This window comes from Thunnus maccoyii, chromosome 17 (genome assembly GCF_910596095.1).
Source record: "Thunnus maccoyii chromosome 17, fThuMac1.1, whole genome shotgun sequence".
Classification (NCBI taxonomy): domain Eukaryota; kingdom Metazoa; phylum Chordata; class Actinopteri; order Scombriformes; family Scombridae; genus Thunnus; species Thunnus maccoyii.
In genome coordinates, this window is record NC_056549.1 from 18,491,096 (window position 1) to 18,500,163 (window position 9,068).

At 38.2% G+C, this 9,068-nt stretch overlaps 1 protein-coding gene across 1 annotated transcript; it reads left to right on the forward strand.

The window, feature by feature from the left end:
- Positions 1–2,775: 2,775 nt before the first annotated feature.
- On the forward strand, positions 2,776–6,150 carry mrps10 (mitochondrial ribosomal protein S10). The gene is made up of 7 exons (XM_042391303.1): positions 2,776–2,907; positions 3,111–3,163; positions 3,889–3,958; positions 4,140–4,279; positions 4,372–4,480; positions 5,597–5,686; positions 5,810–6,150. The coding sequence occupies exons 1-7, from the start codon at positions 2,809–2,811 to the stop codon at positions 5,885–5,887; spliced, it is 639 nt and encodes a 212-aa protein (XP_042247237.1). The 5' UTR covers positions 2,776–2,808; the 3' UTR covers positions 5,888–6,150.
- The last annotated feature ends 2,918 nt before the right edge of the window (positions 6,151–9,068 follow it).

Consider the following 9,068-nt stretch of genomic DNA (forward strand, 5'->3'; position numbering starts at 1 on the left):
CTTTATAGTCCGAGGACTATCCTGCTCAGCGGAAGGATATTTAACTAATTGCTGAATTATTTAAAAGAGCCATGTATCATTTTAGCTCCAGTGTTGTAACAACGCTGCCTCTCGCGGCTAAACGGTTAAACAAACTGTTAAAAAAAAGAAAAAAAGATGAAAACAGGAGGGGTAAACAACAAAACACTGTAATAAAAGAAGGGAGATAAAGAAAAAATAGATCTACAGAGGAGACAAGACATACAGAGCGGTGGGCAGTTACGGACGTTAAGATTCGCGAGGCTTTTAACGGTCATCTACCAAAAACATAAAATGACACCCGATAGACGGCTGCTGTATGAGAATATTATCGACATTTGTATCAGGTCAGTTGTCATTATGAGAAAATATCGTATCCACACCAATCCCAATAAGACTAAATTATAGGTAACAGTTAAAGAGTGTCCCAAAATACCTCCAGCAAAAGAAATACAGTAAAATATGACTTACACACACACCGTGATACTAACGTTATTAACTAACAGCCGAATACCCGCTCCAAACACCCATCACCGTCATGCCGACTAGCTTTACAGCTAGCTGGACCCTGTTGGATGTTGGATCAAGACAGAGCTCCGTGGGCTCCACAGATCAAAACATGTCAGCAGCGGGATTCATCTTTCCCCGTCACAAGTTTGTCTTCTTTGTGGGGTTAATCTAGACGTGATGCTCGGCGACGCGGCAAACCTAAACGTCGGCTGTCTGTTATCTCCTCCACAAAGAGGTAGCTCACCGGCTAACGTTAGCTGAAGCTGAGCCACCATCAGCGGATACTGGCTCCGTCCATCCGCCGCTGGCACTCGTCGTTAACGGGCTATGGCTAACACGTTAGCCGGTTGTTTATCCTAAGGATTTTTTTTATACTCGCGGTGTAGCTATTCGTAACAGCTATATATCGGTGGCGTAGTGGACAAACCTGCCGTCACCATAACCGGGGAAACATCAGTGGCCAGTGGAGAGCTGCTTACCTCGGCTGTGTGCTGCTGCTTCTGCCCGCAGCCTGCTACTGTACACTGGCAGGGCCCGACAGCTGGATCACGTGACACACACGTGATTTACACCAATTAAATTAATCTGTACTGTTTTAACTTTAATCTAATCTTCTTTCAAATAAGAATGAAAAAGATATACCATTGTTAAATCACCATTATTCTCTCAATAAAGCTTTATAAACAGAAAAAAGTTCACATTAATAGTTGTTAGTGTTCAGTTCTCTCACTATCCAACTGGAAACATTTGAGTTTCTAAAGTTGGTGATCTGTCTCCAAATATATAATACATGCAGTGGTGGAAGAACAAGAAGTAAATCCTTTACTTAAAAGTAGCACAACAATTACATAAATACCCACTGCCATCAGACTGTACAACAAGAACTGTGACAACAGGATAAAACAGCTGTGAAGGAGTACCACCATCTCCATCCCACCCTACACACTCCTCTATCCTATGGATATGTACAGTATGTATATATGTATGTATATACAGTACATATATACTGCATGTAGGTAACACTACTGCATATTTAGTTTATTTTGCATTCATTCCTAGCTAAATCCACCAGAACCATTAATTCTGCACATGTTTTGCACAACTTTTCTGTTTTTACAACCCATAAGTCAGTCATGTAGCCTAGTATTGTAATGTGTATAATGTTGTACATAGATTAAATTCCATTTACTTGACTTTTTATTTTGTTGTGTTCCTAGTTCTTCTCTGTTAACTTGTTTCCTGCACTGCTGTAATGTGAATTTACCCTCTGGAGATCAATTAAGTATTATTATTGTTTGGAGTAGAGAGGGATGACTAATGTTTAGGAAGTACCATATCTATACCAGCAAATCAAACCTTCTACATTCAATGACACTTTTAACATCTACCTGTATGACCTGAAATCTAGTGAGAATTTAAAGCCCATAAAAATTGTATTTTAGGTTGAATCCTCTGGCATCATCAGAATCAGAACCAGGTTTATTGCCAAGTAGGTTTGCACCTATGAGGAATTTGCCTCGGTGTTGTGGTGCATAACAGTCAAAATACACAAAATCAAATAATCCTAAATAATATAAAAAGAGAAATAAATAAATTTACAATTAAAAAAATATGTTTAATAATAATAAAAGTGAGAGGAGCTGCCACAGATTTAAATTTTAAATTGAAGAGAATGAAATGAAACATACAAAATAGCTATTGACTGAATGTACAAATGTACATAGTGTAAACAGTATATGCAGTGTGCGATTAATTAATCAATTAATAATAATCATCATCATCATAATCATAATAATACGTATAATAATGCAAGTTAATGTAACACACCGTGTTAGATCTAAAATCACAGATGTGCAAGTATAAGATTATGAGGTTTTATGTTATCATTTACTGTCTTCCTATTTCTTAAATATTTCTGTGTTTTGATGTCTCATTGGGTGTAAATTCTATTCTCCCAATAAATCTTTATGGATAAAACTTCACATTAATAGTTGTTCGTGTTTTAACTTCACCTTTGAAATGAGGATGAAAAATTATTTCACTACCCAACTGGTAACAGTTCAGCTTTTAAAGTTGATAATCTGCCCACAGATATATAATGTCATATAAAATTAACAAATATATAATATATACGGAAGAAATTCTGTTGGCCCATCTCGCCACCAGTGGCTCATCCAGCTGTGCCATCTTGTCTCCACAGCTGGCAGGATTTGAACCAACAGCTCACTGCTACAGTAGTAGTTCACCCTCCAGGACAAACGAGGGCAGCATTGAGAAAACATGTTTTCCTTTGGTGCCTCGAAAAACATGGCGTCTCCCGTGGTGTTTGGACGTGAAGCACTCTGTCTGGCAAGGATACTGACAGGAATATCACATTTGGTAAAGTTAATAACATTTTTTAAACGTTGCACTACATCTGCGAACAACCAACTAAAGTGACAGTGTTTCAGGATAGGAAAACTGAATGTAGGATGCCCGAAAATGTCACAATTTGACCGCTGGTAGCAGTTAGAGCATGGGGGTTAACTTATACAATAAATGTCATTTCTAACTGTCTAATGATATGAGTCTGTTGTTTGCAGGGACCGAGAGCTTTGGGCGCCTGTCCAGGACACAAGAAATGTAATATAATCCGGTAGGTAGCAGTTTTTTTCTTCTTTGCTCGTTTGAAGTCTCTTTAGTTTATTAATAACTGTAACAAACACAAGGGTACACCACCTTTAAGCCGCGTTTATACTCTGGTTTATCAACGAGCCAGAAGTCATCATTACAACCTGTTGTGGTCTCCAGTTGTGTGAATCAAATGTGTTTATTTTCTCAGTTAAATTGTCAAAAAGGGTGTAAACAGTGTTACACTAGTTTATTAAAAATAGATACATTTTTTAGAGCATTTATTAAAATTAATTGTAATGGGCTTTACTGCAAGTGAAAAGAGAAATATGAAACAAAATTAAACTGTTTAATTAAACTAATTAAGTGAAAAATATAAAGGAGAAAAGTCAAATCGTTGTATATTGCTGATCAGAATAGTATTTGATACAAAAGGAGATGTTTACATTTGTAAAAGTGCAAAAGACTTCATCATAAATCTGAGATGTAGATAAACAGTGATTCTTTGGCTCTATCTAGGATTTAAATATTGGTATATGAACTTTATGAAAAGATCCTACAATCTGCTCTGAGACTCCTAACACAAGAGTGCTGTGAACTCTTTTTGCTTCAGTCAACATTATGATGCTTTCTTCACTATGTGATGCATTGTGTTTGCATTTCTGACAGTTCAGAGGCATTCATACTAAACTGTGCATTTTGAGGTGTGTTTCAATATGCCAGCAAAGATTCACTGTTCTGTTTCTGCAGGTCTCGTCAACCGTTGACACCAAGCACTTCCTTCCACACAGCAACAGTGTTTTCATCAACACCTTCACCAGTAAGTTTATCACTACAATAATGTTATTCATCTTAGACTGACTATTGACATGTATGTGTCTTGTGTCTTGATCAGATTTACCTTACTCCAAAGTCTCAGTTTGCACCAGGAAGTCATTAAATGGCAGCTGTTTTAGTTTCAAGTCTCTCAATAAAGTATTTGTACTGTGTTTTGCTCTCAGATCACTGTCACAGAAGAGCCTGACACGCTGTTTCAGAAGGTGTCAGTGCTGGTCAAAGGTCATGACAGGGCCGTCTTGGACAGCTATGAGTTCTTTGCCACCTTGGCAGCTAAGGAGCTGGACATCAACATCGGCAAAGTGTGAGTTTTAGTTGAGTTAAGCAGCAGAAACAGCCATTTATGATAGTATATCCTTCATGCTGACATGATTTGATCTTTTTCCTCTGCTACAGTTTTGAACCTGCCAAGGAGATGGAGAGGTTGACGCTCTTAAAGTCAGTCCACATCTTCAAAAACCACAGGGTCCAGTATGAAATGAGGACACACTACCGGTGCATTGAGGTGAGCAGCTTGACCTCAGCTAGAACTCTCATTAGTGTAATTAGTCACTGACGAAATAAAATCTTTAAAAAAAAAAAAAAAGAGAGACCTTCAAAGTGATGAGGTTTCATTGAAATGAGACATTGTACTGTACTTGCAACTTAAAGCCTCTACAGACCCTCATTTTCCCTGATTAGACCTCTGTTTAGGGATATGTGGAAAAACACAGGCATTAATGATGGCTCTCACACTCTGTAAGTGTCCCAGTGGTGTTTTCCATTAAGCTATCATGGCTTCCTCATGTCTGAGCTCTCCCAGCAGGGATGCGAGAGAGAGAAATGCAAACATAAGAAAATAAAAACCTTTTGGCTTATGAATTGTTTTTGATGAATAATCACAGAGCTGCCAATAGACCCTTTTCATGGCAGACATTTTGATTTGTCAAAGCAGGAAAAGAAGAGGTGTAAAATAACATTACCATCCAGACCAGACCTGAACCTGGCTCTTCTAAATGGAATACAGCCATTTTTATTTTGTTATTAAATCCACCAGTGCTTTTCCTGCTTTGACCAGTGCTGTGAAAAGGGCCTGATAGTGCTGTTATTACTCTTATGGTTTTCCTAATCTATAGTATTACTATGATACAATATTATTATAATAACACTGTTTCCACAACAGCCCGACTAGTCCTTTTACAGTCCCATCAGATCAGCTGTCCAATCAATAAACATGCCGATAGAAGGGATGTTGCTGTCCTGTAAAAAGAAAAACGTCTGTATAGGATACATCTGTGATTCTTTGCTCAAAGCTCCTCTGAGACACATTTAAGGAATTTGAACATCCTCTGTGATGGCAGCCCTCGATCAATTTCTAGGTGAAGGGCTGAAGGAGGGGAGGAAGCATAAATAGCAGCGTGCTCAATACCTGGACCCAGAAACAAAGCAGCTAAATGGAACTCAGCCATCATTCATTTTATAATTTACACCTGTGCTTTTCTTACTGTGATATAATATCTGAAAATGTATTCTGTGAAAAAGGCTATTAGGCAGCCCAATTGTGTTAAAAGGTTATATCTATTATTTAAGCCTCACACAAGAGTTTCATCATTTTAAGATTTCACTTTTTTTTTCCTTGTAGCTGTCTCATATAACAGGCTCCACAGCAAAGGTGTACCTTGAATACATCCAGAGGAACCTCCCTGAAGGTGTAGCCATGGAGGTGACAAAGGTGAGGCCCTACAGAGTCAGTCATACAACAGTAACAATCCCTCCTGCTCTGGCTAATTGCACACTAGAGAGGTTTTAGGCCACAAATGAAATTATTTTGTTTCCTTTTCTTTGTTGTTATCAGACTGCCATGGAGAAGATCCCAGATCACATTAGTGAACCCATGAGTGACAACCTCACCGACGACAAGCCCAGCCAGTGAAACAAGTCTCTTCTCAGACATCAATGAATATGTTGACATTAAGAAAGTGACACAGAGGTGACATGAGCTCGTCATGGACTTCTGAACTGTTCAAGTCATCAGAGACATTATCATCGATATAAAGTTGAACAGCACAGTAAAAGGTCTACGTCAACAACAGCATTCCTTGTGTCAACTTGTAACTTCATTTCCTAGTTGTGTGTTTTTCTTTTCTGTGGATTCAGTTGTTTTTTGCCCAATAAATTGACAAACTCTGCATTTAATGACAACTTTTACTCAACTTTTTGTCCTGCAAAGTCAAAATTGTGCCATATTGGACTGTGGTTGTGTATGATGATGTACTGTAGAACACAAAACAAGCACACGACATTTCTTTTTTTGCATTTATTGAATAATTAGAATACAAGATTTTTTAAAGCAAAATATAAGCTGCAGAATTTAACATTCATCTTAACAGTGAAGGCAACATGGCTTACTTATTCTGAGTGAGTGACTTCCTGTTTCCTGCTATAAGTCCCTGTATTTCATCATCACAGACACTTTTCTCCGTTGCTCTATTTAAAGACTGTTGAGGACAGACCCTCCCCCTCCCCTCTCTTCCTGAATTAAAAGGAGTTTTAATGCAGAGATGACACTGGGGCATAAATCATGTTTAAGTATGGTGCTTCATCTCCACAAAGGAAGGAACGGGTAAAAAGCTTCAACCTATGTCGCTGACCACATTTGCAGCGATATAAAACATCATTCTCAGCCCTTCCTCACCGTCAGATAAAGGTAGTGGCAGGCACAGTTGCTGATTGTAAATATTCATGGTTCAAACCAGTGACCTCATTAATGAAATAGTCTTTCAATTAAAATATACCTTCAGGAATGATGTAAGTAGAAACGGTGGTCAGACTGGAATTTATATTTAACAAATTACCTCTCTCTTAACTATTTCTACCCCTGACTGGTATTGTTGGGGTAATAAAGGGTTGAAATGTGTATCCTATTAGCCTGAAGTAAGCTGTTCACTCCTCCAAACTATTTCTTTAGAGAAAGGCACAGGGAATTAACAGCCAGCCCAACTCTTTCAGTAAGACGAGTGCTATGATAGTACTTGTGTGCCTTATCTGGAAAACAATATTCTAATCATGGTTGCTTTTATATTAGTGGATCCAAGACTTCGACCCTGCATAAGAAATATGGTGCATTTCATATTCAGAGATGAGTGCAAAAAATCTCTTTGTTGGAGAAACCAGTCCTCCTTTTCTGTTCCCTGCTGAACTATAAGACTATAAAGTTCTCTTACAAGTTAATTTGGCTCATACTGTTCTATAAAATACACCTACACTTCTGAATTTTATTCAGTATTATTATTAAACATGTAAGTGAGTAACGTGAGTATACTAAACATCTTAACAAATCTATTGGTATAAATTGAATTTTACTGCAAGGGCAGTGATCACTATTATGCTAATAAAGCTATTTGAATTTGAATTATTGTTTTTTATGTTTAAAACTTTTAATTAATTAGATTTGGACTGATTCCATCCATCTCCCATTAACCTGCTGGTAGGTGTGTTCAATGACAACTGATGGAAAAAAAACTGTTGCTTATGTACAATAAAAATAGAATAATTGTTTGGAAACAAGGATAACTGTGGTGATACATTGTGAGTTAATGTTCACCAGCAGAAACAAACAGTGTCATCGTACTGCTATAGATGGTAGGTTGGGTTTTTGGACTTTCCTGTTTCCACAGACCAAAGATGGACACTATTAACTCCTGGCAGCTAAGATATTATCCAATAAGCTCAGCTCTGCCAAGAGGCCGACATATATTTTGTTGTGGTAGGAAAAGTTCAGCTACAGGTTACTACTACCATTAATGATGGTTCTGCTCTATTCAGGTGGAAGTCAGCCATAATTTTTTATTTATAAAATGACTTCCTTGAAAAGGGCCTTTAGATCAGCTATCAACACACAGCGAAATATGAAGTCCTATGGAAGCCCAGTATTCATGTCAAATGATGACCTAACTTATCTTTAAGCTTATCTCAAGTTAAACCTGTAATTGTCATGCCAGTTATTAGTGAAATAATCCTGATTTATAGACCTTTCTTTTCTTGCATATCCCTGCAAGCTCCTTACATGACCACAAGTTGTACTTTAGATGTACTCCATCTAAACTGAGCCACAATCTCCCAAACCATATTTCTATTGTTTGCAGCCATTTACAAAAGATTCAGCACCATCATCTATTAACCCACAGTCCCCTGGGTCTCACCTGGTTTGTTACCTGGTTTGTTGCTATCATCCTGAAAGAGAGAATCTCCAGGCGTCAAGAGAGAAAGGGGTTTAGGGATTAAGACGCAAGAGGAGGCTCACCTTTTCAAGTGAAGTGCCGGACCTCAGGTGTCACGCCGCTGGTGAGGGAGGGGAGAGATGTGAGGGAAGGCCTGGGTTCCTGGGGCCTGGAAGGTTAACTGTACTGTGTGCCCCCCCTTCAGGAGACAACATTCAGTCAGTCTGTTATAATCAACCAAAGGGAGAAACAAGAAGGGACTGCAGAGACTGAAGAGGCAGCAAAATGTACGGAAAGTGCTGAAGAGATGGAAAAAGACAGACAGAAGGGAAGGGGGGGGGAGTGTAACACCTGTCTGTGGCTATTTTATGAAATGGGACTGCTTGTGATGAGCACCTCTTGATGTCTGCAGCCGTATTTTAGGATTCTGCGATGTCTGAGCAGCTCAGTGGATAAAATGCTTGTTCTCCTGGAAGTAATGCCAAATACTTGTTTGTGCCAGCAGCACATACAACATACAGTATTTATAATGAATGCCTCTTCACATGACTGTGCTTTTGCATTACAACAGGGCTTTCATTGTATCTTTATAAATTCAGCAGGCCTAAATTAGCACCGCATTATGCAAAAACAGCTACATGTATTCACAAAGCTTACCTAAAGAGCTTATGTAATCCAGTTTATCTGTTTATTCCATATCCCATAAATTAATGTGCGTGTACTCTGTAAAATCATTCATTTGATAATTATATTTCCTTTCTGCTATGGAGGTATTACAACTTCATATGCAGCTGCATACATGGCAATAAAGTTGTTTTTATAAAGGTTACAAACAGACAGGAGAATAGAAATTGTATAAGAATATACTAAATTATAAGAATTATCTGTAATAAT